The sequence below is a fragment of the Myotis nattereri genome (assembly GCF_964212035.1).
Source record: "Myotis nattereri genome assembly, chromosome: 3".
Taxonomy (NCBI): Eukaryota; Metazoa; Chordata; class Mammalia; order Chiroptera; family Vespertilionidae; genus Myotis; species Myotis nattereri.
Genome location: NC_138077.1, coordinates 198465917 through 198479710, shown reverse-complemented (window position 1 = coordinate 198479710; position 13794 = coordinate 198465917). Strand labels below are relative to the sequence as shown.

Here is a 13794-nt window from a genome sequence, read left to right as displayed (position 1 = left end):
AGGACAGGAGCCCCAAGAAGGAGGATGGTTCTCGGCCTGCGCAGGTCAGGGGAGGGAAGGAATATGAGAAATGCCCCCCCTTCCGGTGGCATTTGAGACCTTCCCCCACCTCATCCCATTCTCTCCACACCTGCTCCCTTATCTTGTCTTCTTCCTGGCCTCCTCTGAGCCCTCTGACCACAGTGCCTTTGCACATGTGGACATGTGGTTCCCTAAGTTAGTTACTCCCGAACTTCACATCTCACCTTCAGTGCCATTTTGTCAGGGAAGTTGTCCTGACCTCTGTGTTTTGTAGGCGCTGCCGCAGGAAAACCTTGCTTCCCTTCACTTTCCTCCATTTGTAACTCTGTCTTCATCGGTGTAATTTTAGGGTTGGTGTCTCCCCTTCACTGAACTGTAAGCCCCAGAAGGAGGGGCCACACCAGCTTTCGTGCACTAGCGGATCCCCAGTAGTTCCTGGCTCTTACCAACCCCCGCCCAAGTCCGCTGAGTGAATGAATGGGGTACAAGAAACCATGGATACTAATGGTTATTTACGGAGCACTAACTGTGTGCCACGCACTGAGCTAAGTTCTTGACTTAATTAATCTCTGAGCCAAGTGGTGTGATGATCCTCCTTTTACCGAGGAGGGTAATGGAGTTGAGAGGTGAAGTGACTCGCTCAAGGTCACTGTTCCTTAGTGCAGGGTGAGAGGCAAGATTCACCTTCAGGTCCTTCTGACTCCAAAGCAGCCAAGGTGTGTGTGGGGGGGTGGGGGTGGGGGTGGGGTGGGGGGTGGGGAGCGGGTGTCCCGGCTGGGGTCGCGGACACCAGAGCCCAAGGAGCATCTCCGGGAGAGAGTTCGCCCAGCTCCAAGCCGGTGGTGCAGCGCCCGCCCCCGGTCGCGGGCGCAGACGGGAGGCCGCCTCCGGGCCACGTGGTGCGCGCGGCGGGCGCGTCCGAGGAGCCCGCAGCGGCTCCCAGTTAAGAGAGCTCCGGGCGCGGAGGACAGGCGGGAGGGCTCCCGGGGCAGGGCGGGTGCGGGCGGCGAGGCGGGCGGCGGAGGCGCGGAGGGAGCGGGGCGGCCAGGGCGCAGCAGCCGGCGGCGTCGGGGCCTCGGCCTCAGCCCGTGGCGCGCTCCACGCCTCTGGTCTCTGCGCCCAGGGCGCACCGTGGGGACTCACACGGCGCCGGCCGCCCAGCCGCCATGGAGCCGGCCCCCTCCACCGACGCCGAGCTGCAGTCCCCGCTCCTCGCCACCGCTTCGGACGCCTTTCCCAGCGCCTTCCCCAGCGCGGGCACCAATGCGTCGGGGCCGCCCGGCGTCCGCAGCGCCTCGTCCCTCGCCCTGGCCATCGCCATCACCGCGCTGTACTCCGCGGTGTGCGCCGTGGGGCTGCTGGGCAACGTGCTCGTCATGTACGGCATCGTCCGGTGAGTCCGCTGCCGGCTGGCGCCGCGGGGCTGGGCCCGGGTGTGGAGGGACCGCGGACTCGGACCCTGACCTGGGACCCCGAACTCCCCGGGCCTCCTCCGTACTTTTCTGTAGGGGGCGCATGGGGCCCAGCGGCAAGACCACTTTCATTGGGAGAGGACGCTGGGTTTGCATCTCCGTGTGTGTGTGTGTGTGTGTGTGTGTGTGTGTGTGTGTAACTAATGACACGGGATCATCTGTTGGCATTTCCTTCTGCATCCGGCATTGGGGGACAGTTTGGCGACAGTCTGTGTGTCTGCCAGTTTGTGAGTGGGTGATTCTGTGTTTGTGACAGTACAAATGCTCTGTGTGTTTGGACTTCTGAACCCCGTAGGGGTGGGCAGAGGTGTTTGAAGTGCCAGGGAACTCTGGGGGAAACGGCTGTGTATAGGCTGCCTATGCAGGTGTGTGTGTGGGGGGCAGGGGGGTGGTGGAGGGGTAGGGGGGGAGACACAAGAGAGTGTGTCTGCAAGGTGCTGTGGGGCACACCACATTTGGTGATCACCTGCTGGGTCCCTGTGTGGGTGTGTGCTTGCCCCACACTGTCAATTTGTGATTCTCTGTGTCTGATAACGTGACAAGGTGTTGTTTCTAGTCAAATCCTTGAAACGGCGGCAGGGGCATCCAAAGTGCCCCTGGACACTGTTTATGCAGCTGTGTGTGCATTTGCCAGTGGAGAGCCCATGGTTCCTGGGTACTGTGGCCAACAGCTGTGGGTCAGCCAGTCCGTTCTTTTTATTATTATTTATTTAGTATATTTTTATTGATTTCAGAGAGGAAGGGAGGAGAGAGAGAGAGAGAGAGAGAGAGAGAGAGAGACATCAGTGATGAAAATCATTGATTGGCTGCCTCCTGCATGCCCTTCACTGGCCAGGAATCAAACCATGATCTCCTGGTTCATAGGTCGATGCTCAACCACTGAGCCACACTGGCCAGGCCAGTCAGTCCTTTGCTCCTGTCCCCCGTGGTCATCTGGTCGGGAGCTCTGGGTGTGATTTTGAGAGGCCTCAGATCCTCTTCACAAATGCACTTCCCATTTTCACCTCTTCTCTCTCTCTCTTTTTAAAATATATTCCATTGATTTGTCCTGTCAATATAATATATTTTTTAGCAAGTTCTAATTTATTCATTCAGTTTACTCTTCCCCTCCTCTCTTCTAATCATCTTTTCCTGCCAAAGGCAGCAGCGGGTGCTTGGGCCGGAGTTTGTGCTTTCACATCAGGAAGTAAGGCTCCTTCTTGGTATCCATGAACCTCTCATAAAGTCTAAAACATCATTGTCTTGCCCCAGCAGCAGCCCCCCAAACCAGCTCTACTAGTTCAGACATGAGCAAAAGGATTGAAAGGAAACTCCTATTCTTGTAACAACAAAGATGCCTTGGTATTTACCGTTAGTTGGCAATGGGTCCTTGTGCTGGTTGATCGAGGGCACAGCCCTAAACCTCTCTGGGCTGTGGTGCCACCAGGCAAGGCAGAGGGAGATTGTGGACTCAGAAGTTGGACGTGTGAACTGTGGTATCAATCCTGTCACCGATGCCCACAGAGCGGGAACAACCATTCCCCCTGCCCAACCTCCCACCTGCCTCAGTTTCCCTGTCCTAAGGATAGAGACCCAATCTCCTCCTCGACTGGGAAGTATGGGGTTTCTGCAGGGCAGAGCTCAGTGCACTGGAGTACAGTATTGGATGCGGCGTGTGGGTGTTGAGCGGGCTTTGGCATCCGTGAGGTCTGGGGGATCTTTGCTCCCCCGGGAAGAGTGGACGTCACAGAATTTCCTGTGTTTTCAGTGACTCATCACCAGCTACAGTGGGCAAATTCCCCCAGCGCCGGCAGCATTGATCTTTGCTTTGTGTTTCTGTCAGTGATTCTCTCCACTTTGCCTTCTGAGATAGTGTTGGACCAACCTGTGTATGTATCAGTCCCAGCTCTGTCATGGACTGGCTTTGGGACGTGGGTGAGTCACCTCGTGTCTTTGAACCTCACTTTCTTCATCTTTAGAATGAGGTCATAATGGGACCTTCTTCAACAGGGTTTTGTGAGGTGTCCATGAGAGAGCATATGTAATGCAGCTGGCCTGGTGCCCGGGCCCAATAAATGGAAGCTGAAGAGGGGGAGTTTTCCAGATTCTTTCGAATCTAGTGTCTATTAAGGAGGGGAGAGGGAGGGAGGCACTTGTCCTAAGGTGGGCCTGAGAGTGGCTCCTGTTCTGAGGGTTCCAGGTTCCTGGCATACACCCTCTCTTGGGGAGCCCTTGGTGCTCGAGTCTGAGGAAAGCTGTGTCAGTGTGTTCAGTCCCACTTCCAGCCTCTTCTCCAGGGCCTCTGGCTGGTGGGCTGATGAGCACAGCACCCCGCTACCATTGAGCGAGGCCGTGGTTGGCAAACCGTGGCTCGTGAGCCACATGCAGCTCTTTGGCCCCTTCAGTGTGGCTCTTCCACAAAATACCACATGCGGGCGCGCATGTATAGTGAGATTGAAACTTCGTGGCCCATGCGCAGAAGTCGGTATTTTGTGGAAGAGCTGGTATTTTGTGGAAGAGCCACACTGAAGGGGCCAAAGAGCCACATGTGGCTCGCGAGCCGTGGTTTGCCGAGCTGCAGTTTGCTGACCACTGATAGGGGAAGGCCTCACTTCTGAGGGTCCACTCAGGGGAGGCCTCAGGCTCAGCCTGCTAGGGGTGCTCCCAACCAACCTTCCTTCAATCACATTATCAAATGCATCTTGCTGCCCTGGCTGGTTTGGCTCAGTGGATAGAGCGTCAGCCTGTGGACTGAAGGGTCCAGGGTTTGATTCTGGTCAAGGACATATGGGTTGTGGGCTTGATCCCCACTGGGGGGCATGAAGGAGGTGGCCGATCAATGATTCTCTCTTATCATTAGTGTTTCTACCTCTCTCTCCCTCTCCCTTTCTCTCTGAAATCAATAAAAAAATATTTTAAAAAACACATCTTGCCAGCAGTGTAGCTAGCCCCCAGAGGTCCCCACTTTGCATGACCATGGCCAACCATGTGATAACGGTATATCTGGGTCTGAATGATTTAATCCTCACCTCCTCCCTGACCGTTAAGCATTGGAATCCTTAGCATCATCCCTATTCTACAGATGAGGAATCGGTGGTTCAGAGAGAGGCAGGGCGACTTTTTCTCCTAAGGGCCGACAGCTAGCCTAGACCCGGAGCTGGAACCCTGGTCTTGTGACTCCACGTCCAGAACTTTTTCCAGAGTTGTCTGGGATAGGCAACAGTCAAAGAAATGCATGGAAGGAGGGGGCAGAATCTGTCCCTCCTCTTGTCCTAGAATCCTCAGAGAATGATGGGGCCTAATGGACTGTGATCCTGCATGTTATTCGGCCCATGTATTTTAGGCTGCTCACCTTGGGGGAGGGGCAATGAAGGAGGATCCAGATTAGTCTTCCCCCACTGCGTGGGAGACTAGGGACAGGGTGGCTGCCTGGGGCTTGGCTTCTGCTGGTAAAGTCCCAAGAGCAGTGAGGAGAGGGGAGCCCAGGACAGAGAAAAGCCTCTGCTCTCTCTGACTCTCCGTGGAAGGCCTGGCACAACCAATAAGTGAGTCAGTTGATTGGTTGAATGAATGAGTGAGAAGTGAATGAATGAATGAATTCTGCTTGTCAGTTCTGAGCTTAGGCATTTTGGAGTGCAGGGGGGAGGTTTGCAAGGGAAGATCCAAAGGCCCCTTGGGGCAGGAAAGCAGGCTGGTATAGTGGCAGAACTGGGGCTCCGAAGCCAGACATAACTAAGTTCAAATCCTGAGTTCAAAGCCACATACTGGCTGTATCTTTGGGCTTGTGACTTTACCTCTGAAGCTCATTTCTTTGCCTGGAAAGTGGGAATACACTGCATCCCGGGTTGTGAGGATTAAATGTGATCATGTGTTGTAGCTGAGCCTTTCAAGCCCTTTGAGCACAGGGAGGGTCTCTGTGTGATGGAATGAAAAGAATTAATTAATTCAAGAGGATTCTATGGATGCACTGTGCTAGATGCTGATGAGGAAATGGTGAGGAAACAAATACACGGCCCCTGCCCTTATGGAGCTTAGGGTCTGGTGGGAGAAATAGATGGTCATTGGTCAGAATCCAGGGAGCTGAATAAGCTTAAATTTGTAGCTGTGGGGGCTTTGGGGCCCGGGGAGGGTCTCACCTGAGCAGGGAACTCAGAGAAGGCCTCTGAGATGCTGAAGGATGACTGAGGGGTAACGAAGTCAAAAGCCAAGGGAGGCCTGGCTGGTGTGGTTCAGTGGTTGAGCATCAGCCCATGAACCAGGAGGTCCTGGTTAGAGTCCAGTCAGGGCACATGCCCTGGTTGCTGGCTCATCCCCAGTAGGGGGTGTGTAGGAGGCAGCCGATCAATGTTTCTCTCCCTCTCCCTTCCTTTCTCTGAAATCAATAAAAATATATATATTTAAAAAGCTGAGGGAGGAGCCTCTGATGGGAAGACTGACACAGATGAGGGGCTGGGAAAACGGAGCACGGGGATCTCAGAATCCGACATCTCTCTCCATTCCTTCCTCCCCCGCCTCCTGGGCCCCTCCCCACCTCATGGGCATGCCCGAGAGGCCCAGGCATCTCGCTGGGTGCAGAGAGGGGCCTCTGGGAATCACACGTTTAGCAAACAGCCTGTGGCAGGGAGACAGAGCGGACTGTGGAACAGACAAGAGGCCAAGACAAGCTCCCCTCTCCTCACTGCTCTTGGGACTTGGCCAGCGGAAGCCAAGCCCCAGGCAGCCACGCTGTCCCTAGTTCCCACTGGGGGGGACAGACTAACTTGGATCCTCCTTCATTGCCCCTCCCCCAAGGGCAGCAGCCTAAAATACATGGGCCGAACAACATGAAGTGTGAACAGGATTTTTCAGGACATGTAGTCCCCAAGCAGAGCATCACTCCCTAGTCCTGTGGTGTGGGTTCGGCAGGCGGGGGACTCTGTGGATCCTCGGAACAGATGCTGGACAACCTGTTTCTGGGCAGAGTCAGTGCCTTGAGCAGGGCTGGTATCTCAGAGTTCCCTCTGGGCAGGGTGGAGTGTGAAGAGCTTAAGGGGAGCCCCTACCTCTAGCTCCCTCTCTTCTCTCTACACGGCCCAGACCTTCCTGGTTTGCCTGCTCCAGAATCCAGGGAGCGGAACAGAGTTGGTGCTTTTCTACTTGGCTTCTTGTCTGTTCCACAGTCTGTCTCCCTACCACCCCCCTCCCTGATCCCGGTTTTGGCAGATTTACGCCCTGCGATGTCTCTTACCACCCCCACCCTGCCCCTATCGATTCTCTGCTTTAGGCGGTGTGCTTCTCTGCCCCTTGATCTCTCCCTCAGCTCCTGTCTCCTCGTATTAAATGCTGGCTCTCCCGCCTTCTAAGATCTCTAGCAAGTTGGACGGCCACTCTGCCTCTCAGTTTCTTCATTTGTAAAACGTGGATCCCAGTACCTGCCTCATAGGCACCTTTGTCCTAAAGATATGACGACGGTGATAAAGCATGTTTTCTCTCCCGCCCCAGGGGGCTGTAGCACAGAGCAGGGAGGGGAGGTTGGGCCAGACCACGTGGCTGGGGAAGATGGCAACAGGGCCTGGCTGGCTGTCCCCTCTGTCTGCTCTTGAGGTGCCACGCATTGCTGGGATAAGTGCTCAAGTGTCAACTTTGCAGGGTTGGAACTCTTGATTTTGGGGGCCCAGCACGAGCTCCTTGCCTCTCGTGCCCCTCCCCTCTCCTGTGGCCTGGGTTGGCCAGGAGAGATCCCAGTGAGGTGACACTGCAAAGGTCACAGCTGGAGTTCAGGTTGCCCAGCCTCAGTTCCAGCTCAGCCACATCCTGGGCAAAGCCTAACTCCCCTGAGCCTCCTTTCTGCATTTGTAAAATTAGGGTGATCTGTTGTGGATTATTGGAAAGATTAGTGAGTTCATGCATGCGAAAGGCCATAGCCCAGCACCTGGCCCCTTGCAGGCCTTCAGCACGGCTGGCTGTGGTTGACCAGCACCCCTGCAGCTGCTCCAGGCACACATAGTTCGTGGCTGTGAGGCCAGATTGTCTGCAGTTTCCACCTTGGCCCTCTCCGGCTTCCTGAATCATCTGCACATTTACTCACTCAACGAGCATTTGCTGATGCTGGCCCCTGCCAGAGCCGTCCGGCTCAGCTCCCACTGCCCAGACTCTCCGCCGAAGCCTCAGCACAGCCTCTGGCTCCTAACACAGGCACGCCCCTCAGGACTCCTGGGTAGTTACAACTCCAGGGAGGAGGGCAGCTTCCCTGGGCTGTGGGATTCTGGGGCTCAGGAGGTTGGGGAGGGGATGCCTGTGCTGCGCTGTGATTGGGGGCAGCAGTTGGCTACGAGGAGAGGTGGGGTAGGCATTCCAGGCAGAGGGAACAGCAGGAGCAAGGAAGGGTTCCGCGGATTTCCTGCCGAGGGCAGGGCTGGGTGGCTGTGACGTGGGAGAGGCTGCAGGGACAAAAGCAGGGAAGGCCTTGCCAGCAGGTGTCCTCCTGGCCGTGCGTGTCGGGTGCCTGCTGTGTGCTGAGCTTCGGCCAGGCTGTGGAGCCAGGGGTGAAGCCACCAACTATGTCTCTGCCTTCCACAGTTCCCGCACATGTGAGAGGAACTCCGTGGACCAGCCCCCGGTAATTGCAGGGAGTCCTTCTGGTGGGGATGGGGAGGTGGGGAGACGGGACTGAGGAAGGAGACAGCCTGGCAGGGCTGGAGGTCGAACGGAGGCTCCAGTTTCAGCCTGGGCAGTGGGAGCTGGGGCTGGGCAGGTTCTCGGGCCCCAGGATAAGGTGGCCGTGCTGGGAAACCAGGAGCTTTGGGTCACAGGCCGTGGGGGGAGGACTTCGGAGCAATGTCCGTCCAGAATGGTGTTCAGGAGGATGAGTTTGGTGTGGGTGGGTGAGAGGTGGATTGCGCGGGGAGGGCCTCCGTGGGTGGAAACCAGAGAGGCCAGCTCAGGGTGACGGAAGAGAGCTGTGTGACCTTGGGCTGGCCCCTGAAACCCTGCCCTCAGTTGCCCCCCGAAGCACTGCCAGACCTACAGGAAGTCAGGAGGCTGCCAGGTGACGCGCGGTGAGGCCGAGCAGGGAGAGCGGGCAGCAGCCCAGGCTGGTGCTCCTGCCCTGCCTTCTGGCCTTGCCCGGAGCCAACACTTCCCAGGCCCTGGGTTCATTCCCTGAGGGGTGTGTGTGACTCAGACCCAAGCCACTGAGCCCAGGAGTCACAGAGGGCACGGAGGGGCCTCTCTCGAGCTCCTGCCACGTGCCAGAGGCCTCTCCAAGCCTCACAACAGCTCTGTCGCGGGGACTGGGCATTCTCACGGCTGGGTGAGGGTGTCGGTGCCCCTCACAGCCAGATGGTACAATCCAGGTCTTTCTGACGGCGAATCCTCTCCGCTTCAGCTCTGCTCCTGCTGTCCACGAGACACAGGAGGAATGGGGGTGAGAGCTGGGGGAGGGACAGGGGAGATTGTACACCTCTGAGGCCTCTGTGTGGGTAACAGCTATGGGAGCCTGGCCATGGGAGCCAGACTGACCTGGGCCACGTCCCAGCTGGGCCGCTCACTGAGAGAGTGGGCTGGGCCACGTCCTCACGACCTCTCGGAGCGTCAGTTTTCTCGTTTGTGAAATGGGAGTAGCAGCAGGTCCCTGCGGGGGGCGGGGGGGGGGCGGCGGGTTAGGAGACGTTCGTGAGGCATGACGTGAGGGACTGCAGCACGGAACCAGGCAGTTAGGAAGTATTCAGCAAACACTTTCTATTATTATGTCTACTTAGAAGAGGAGTGAGACTTGCTTCTCATTCCTTGGATCGATATTTATCAAGCCCCATAGGAACCAGACTTATTGGGTGGATACGACAGGGAAACTTGATCAGTTCAATATTAGAAATATTCTTTTACTATAAGGTAACACAGTGGTTATTTCAGAGAAAAGCTTTGCCATTTTGGTGTATTTCTTTCCTCTCTATCTCTCTCTCTGTTTTAATGACATGAGGATCACACTTTATTGAAATAATGAGCACATTATATAAACTATTTTGTAAACTGCCTTTTCACTTAACATTATCTCATGCGTATGTACTCATGGTATCAAACACTCTCTGAAAACATGATTATTTTTATGGCTGCATTATATGAGTGTGTTCTATGTGGGGGGGGGGGGACTTACATTATTTCTAATATTATGCCAATCTAAATAATGCATCTGTGAACATTCTGGAACACTTATGTTTGTGCACATTTCATATGATTTCTATAAGAAATTTTGCAATTGTCAAAGCTCTCCAAGAAGACATGGGCTGCTGTGTAATGTAGGGAGCACCCCGTCACTGGCGGTGTGCAAGAGGACACCGCATAACCACTGGTGCAGGTTTGGCACTGCAGATTTGGGTGGAGAAAACATAAGACAAACAATTCCAGGCTCCTCTCACCATGGCTGAGATTTGAAGAATGCTTCTCAGATGTGATCTCAGATTCCCCCTTTCCCCTTCCTGGCAGATGATGCCTGGATTTTGAGAGGAAGGGGGGCCGTGCAAGGCATGATTTCATTAAGCTCAGAGTCCTGGGACCTCTAAATCCAATTGGCTACCCAGCACATCATAACATGCCCAGGAAGAGGGATAATCGCAGGGTGAGTAGAGCAGAAAGCCTGGCTTAAATGAGCAATTTAGGCCCCATTATCAGCTGGGAGATACAGGGTGGGATGGGGCATCTGGGTTGTGCTCTGTTGATTTATAGCTCCCCGTGCAGCTGCGAAAATCAGCCGCTTTGTCTCTGGCCTGGGTGGGTGTGAGCAGAAAGAATCATGTCTTTCTTTTGTAGCTTTCTGAGTCATTCTTGATAAGTGGAAAGAACTCAAACTTTGAAGTCCTTCATGGCCCAAAAGCCCCATTCAATAAACATCTCACAGAGAGAGGGAGAAGCAGCCTCGCTCTTCTCCCTGCAGAAGTAACCTTTTCACCAAGGCCTAGAATTTTGAATCATGGATGATCATTCTCTCTCTTTTTTTTTAATATATTTTATTGATTTTTTATAGAGAGGAAGGGAGAGAGATAGAGAGTTAGAAACATCGATGAGAGAGAAACATCAATCAGCCGCCTCCTGCACACCCCCAACTGGGGATGTGCCCACAACCAAGGTACATGCCCTTGACGGGAATCGAACCTGGGACCCTTGAGTTCGCAGGCCGACGCTCTATGCACTGAGCCAAACCGGTTAGGGCTGATCATTCTCTTTATTGAACACTTATGTTGTGCCAGGTGCTCTGCTTAGAGATGTGTATATAGTTTCCCGTTTAATCCTTATGCCCATATGAGGTGAGCGCCCATATTATAGATGAGGAAAGGTGAGGCTCAGAGAAGTGACAGTGACTCAAAGTTCTGATCTGAGAGCCCACACTCTTAACCACTGCCCTGGTTTCTGCCACCTCCTATGTCAAGTGCAGCCCGTCTGGTTTACAAATGAGGAAACTGGGGCCTGGGACATGTTCTGTGTCTTTTGAGTTAGTGGCCAAGCCAGAGTTGGAACCTGCTTTTCCTAATCCCTTGTCCCCTCTTGCATTTCTTTCCACACTTAGAATTTCCTGGGCTAAGGGAGAGCCCAGGAGTAGCTGGAAGTAGTAGTTCTGGGAGCATGAGAAGTGGGTTCCTGCCCGGGTCAGTCCAGCCTGGGTGCCAGCGACAATGCCGGACAGGCCCCAAAGAACCCTAAGCGTCGTCTGGCAGCTGCTGGAGAGGCAGCCACATCCTCAGAGGTGGAGAGGTTGGGATTCAAATCCGGGTCTGCTTCTTGCTGGCTGTTCACCCTTGGGCTCACCCCACTGATCCTGTTTTCTCATCTGTGAAATGGGGATGATAGGAAAACACTTGATTGTCCAGAGCCTGTCACATAGAAAGAGGGCGATGCACACAAAAATAGATGGTCATGAAATAGTGTTTTCTTTTAAAAATAATTTTTTTTTTTATTGATTTCAGAGAGGAAGGGACAGGGAGAGAGAGAGATAGAAACATCAGTGATGAGAGAGAATCATTGATCAGCTGTCTCGTGCACGCCCCCCACTGGGGATTGAACCCATAATCCAGGCATGTGCCCTGACCAGGGATCGAACCGAAACCCGCCTGGCTCATAGGTTGAGGCTCAACCACTGGGCCACACTGGCTGGGCTGAAATCGTGTTTTCTAATTGCAGTGTAATTGTTCCTGTGTTTGCCTTCCCTTTTACACTGGCTGCTCCTGGAGGGCAGGGACTGTGTCCCATTCATCTTCTGTCTTGTTTCCTAGTTCAATCCCTGGCCCTAAGGAGCCATCACTAAGCATTTCTTAAATATCTAGTTGACACTTTGTGCATGAGATTCCCTCTCTTGAGTTGGGTTCTATAATAAAAATCCTCCAACTACCAGACAAGAGGGAAGTAAAATGTGCAGGGACCTCGGGTCTCGGTTCTCTCTTGAATAACCCCTTCTCAGCCCTGGAGATCTTTCCTCCAGGGGCCTTCTCTGATCCCCCTCCCCTGTGTTCCCACAGTGTTCTCCGTGGGTCCCATTACAGCAGGGACCACACACATTTTCAAACACATGATTGCTCATCTCTTTCTCTACCCCCGAAATGAGCAGATGTGTGGTGGGGGCGGGGGGGGGGGGTAGGGAAGAATCCTTCGTTCAAAGCTAGAGCTTTAGCCCAGGGACTGACACTCAGGTGTTTGGTCAGTAGGTGTTTGTAGGAGGGATATGTCCTCTTTCCAGAGACCCATGGGTTGACCAGCGACACTTGAGGAACTCTGTTGTGTCCGACTGCTCCATCCCGTGGTCCAGCCATCCGTAAGCCTCCGTGGCTTCCATGAGCATATTGTGGTTCTTGAACTGACCCGAACAAGGAATCTGCCCTGTTTGTTGCTGACCTGGCTGGCCTCCCTGCTCATGTTCAACTCAGTGGCCCTGTGTTTCCATATTCCAGCCCTTAAGCTTCTGTGACACACTGGGTCTCATTATAATGAACCACCTTCCTTCCTCAGGCTTTGCCAAAACGGAGACAGCTAATTAATTTCTGGCCACTCGCCACTCCTCAAATGGTGGACAGGGCTGTCGCTTGCAGCCCTTGCTGCCCAGCCGCCTTGTTTTGCCAGTCGGAAGAGCAACCACCCTTTGTCTGCAAACAGGGAGCCCCCGCTGGACCCCTGCTTGCCGGCAGCTGCTTTATTTAAGCTGTTCCCACAATGGGCAGAGCCCTTGTGATCACTGCTGTCGCTGTGCCTTGGTTTCCTCATCTGTAAGACAAAGGGATTGAACTTGACATTCAGGGAGAAGACGGTGTGGTAGAGGTTAGGAGTGTCTGAGCCTCAACATTCCTCATCTGTAAAATGGGGTTGCTACCGCTCACCTCCTGTGGTGGTGGTGCAGATTCCATGGGACAATGAACACACATGTGGCACTTATTTAGTAAGTGCTCAGTGAATACTCTCACCAGCCATCTTTCCTTTCAGTGCTAACATTCTATATTCCTGATGAAAAAAAGTCCTTTTGTTGGGAGAGCTGGAGAGTGGAGCAATTTCAACAGACATTGCTTCTGTGTTTTAGGCCACGGCACGGTGAATCCCTCTCTATTAGTTTCCTTGGGTCGCCCTCACAAATGACCATAAACTGGGTGGTTTAAAGCAACAGTCCAGGAGGCTAGAGGTCTGAAACCAAGCAGAGCCACGCTCCCTCTGAAGGGTCTAGCGAAGACGCCTTCCTTTCTAGCTTCTGGGGCTCATGGGCAGTCCTTGGCCTCCCTGGGCTCACAGCTGCATCAATCCAGTTTCAGCCCCTGTTTTCACATGGCTGTGTTCCTTCTCTCTGTGTGTTCTGTGTTTCCTTTCGTAAAGACACCCACCAGTCATTGGATTTGGGTCCACCCTAATCTCGTACGGCTTCATCTTAGTGAATTTCGTCTGCAAAGACCCTATTTCCAAATAAGATTGCATTCTGAGGTGCCAGGTAGACGTGAATTTTGGGGACACCTATTCAACCCAGTATACTTCCTAGGCTCACTCTCCTCCTGTGTGTGAGCGTGATAATAGTAGTAATTTCATAGGGTGGTTGGAGTCATTAAACGAGATCATCTATGTAAATGTCATGGTAGAATTCTGTAGACTGTCAGGACCGTGTAAGCCCTGAGTCTGTGTAGCTGCTGTGATGGCGATGGTGGTGAAGATGGCGACGATGATGGGGACGGTTCTATCCATGGACCTACGCTACCTTGGTTAATCATTGGACACGGACCTAGCACACAGGCATCTACTAAGAGCCCAGAGCCGCTTCAGGAATTCTGGAGCCTTGGACAGGAGCTCCCTTCCCTCTGGCCTCAGCTGTCCTGAACACTCACCT

The 13794-nt window shown here is 53.9% G+C and overlaps 1 protein-coding gene across 2 annotated transcripts in view; it reads left to right on the top strand.

Annotated features, from left to right (window-relative positions):
• The first annotated feature begins 1050 nt into the window (after window positions 1–1050).
• The window catches only part of OPRD1 (opioid receptor delta 1), a 34866-nt gene continuing 22122 nt past the window's right edge, over window positions 1051–13794 (top strand). The window contains exon 1 of one of the 2 annotated variants that reach the window (XM_081087922.1): window positions 1051–1414. In XM_081087922.1, coding sequence (XP_080944048.1) covers window positions 1188–1414 — 227 coding nt within the window. In that variant the 5' untranslated portion in view covers window positions 1051–1187. Of the gene's footprint in view, window positions 1415–7794; window positions 8071–13794 lie in introns of those variants that run through there. The other variant, XM_081087923.1, reaches the window with a different exon arrangement.